At 39.2% G+C, this 1,414-nt stretch overlaps 1 protein-coding gene across 1 annotated transcript; it reads right to left on the bottom strand.

Annotated features, from left to right (window-relative positions):
* Nucleotides 1-2: 2 nt before the first annotated feature.
* On the bottom strand, nucleotides 3-1,394 carry TM35_000751190 (protein kinase; the record flags this gene model as incomplete). The annotated part of the gene is made up of 1 exon (XM_029031307.1): nucleotides 3-1,394. A coding segment is annotated over one exon (1,392 nt), but the record flags the coding sequence as incomplete, so codon positions are not given.
* Nucleotides 1,395-1,414: the final 20 nt, after the last annotated feature.

A 1,414-nucleotide genomic window follows, 5' to 3' on the forward strand; every position in this document is an offset into this window, starting at 1 on the left:
GGCATTGTAGTATGTGTATTCTTATTATTAGTGGTAGTGGATGATTGGACATCTTCTTCTTTCGTGATATCGTGTGGATTATTATTATTATTATTATTATTAGCAGTATTATCATTATTATTATTATTAATATTATTCTTCTTTTTCTTTTCACCATGTCGATGGAATTTACTACCAAACATATTCCAAAACTTCCCTCGCTTCTTCTCAATGATGGGTTCTCCTTCTCCTTCTCCTCCTCTTTCTCTTTCTCCTTCCTTCTCATTTATCACCAATCCATGCAAATTCTCTTGTTGAGATGATGTTGGTAAACCCTTATTATTATTATTATTATTAACATTATTATTATTATTATTATTCACCATTGTTGGCATCATCATCATCATCATGGGTGTTGTTGGCGGCATCAATCCATGTTGTGTAAAGAATGGATGTTGTAATGCCTGCAATGCCGTTAATCGCGTGCCGGTGTTTTGTTCCAACATCCGCACAATTAAATCCTTCGCGGCCGCACTCACCGCATCCCATCCATGCCGGGCATTAAACAACACCCCGTGGTCAATACTCTGCAGTAATTGCCGCCGCTCTTCTGTGGTTTTCACTTGTCCATAGAAAGGCGGCCGGCCAGCCAACATCACAAAGAAAACAACCCCCGCCGACCAGATATCGACACTCTTCACACGGTCTTGGGTGGTGCATAAGGGTTTGGCCCCTTGTGCCTCAATGCCGCGAATGACTTCCGGGGCAATATAGAAGGAAGTTCCACATGGAGTGGATTGTACATTGGAGTCCTGCACTAATTTGGCAAGTCCAAAGTCTGCGAGTTTTACCTCCACATGTACTTGGGGAACCGTAGATTCCGTATTCACATTATTATTATTATTAGTATTATTATTATTATTATTATTATTATTATTATTATTATTGGGATTAGTATTATTATTGGGATTAGTAGTAGTAGTATTATTATTAGTGGGATTAACAGCCGTGACGTTCAGGAGTATATTCTCTGGTTTAATATCTCGATGAACAATACATTGTGCATGTAAATAGTGAATGGCCGATAAGAGTTGATGCATAATAGATCGAGCCACATCCTCTGGAATTCGTTTATTCCGCACAATAAACTCAAACAAATCTCCACTCATACAATCCAATGCAAAGTAAACATGATGTGGAGTGGTAATAGATTCATATAATGTAATAACATTAGGGTGAGAGGTTCTTCTTAAGATCTCACGTTCATGTAAAACCATATCCCCGGCTTTTCCACGGAGTTTATCCCGCTGCATTACTTTCAACGCTCGCATGGTATTTGTGGGTTTATGCAAAACAGCCACAACTTGAGAGAAGCCGCCTTTTCCCAATAAAGTGGCGTGATCCACATCATACACAGTGCGGATATCAGATGACT

The sequence above is a fragment of the Trypanosoma theileri genome, assembly GCF_002087225.1.
Source record: "Trypanosoma theileri isolate Edinburgh chromosome Unknown TM35_Tth_75_V1, whole genome shotgun sequence".
NCBI classification, from domain to species: domain Eukaryota; phylum Euglenozoa; class Kinetoplastea; order Trypanosomatida; family Trypanosomatidae; genus Trypanosoma; species Trypanosoma theileri.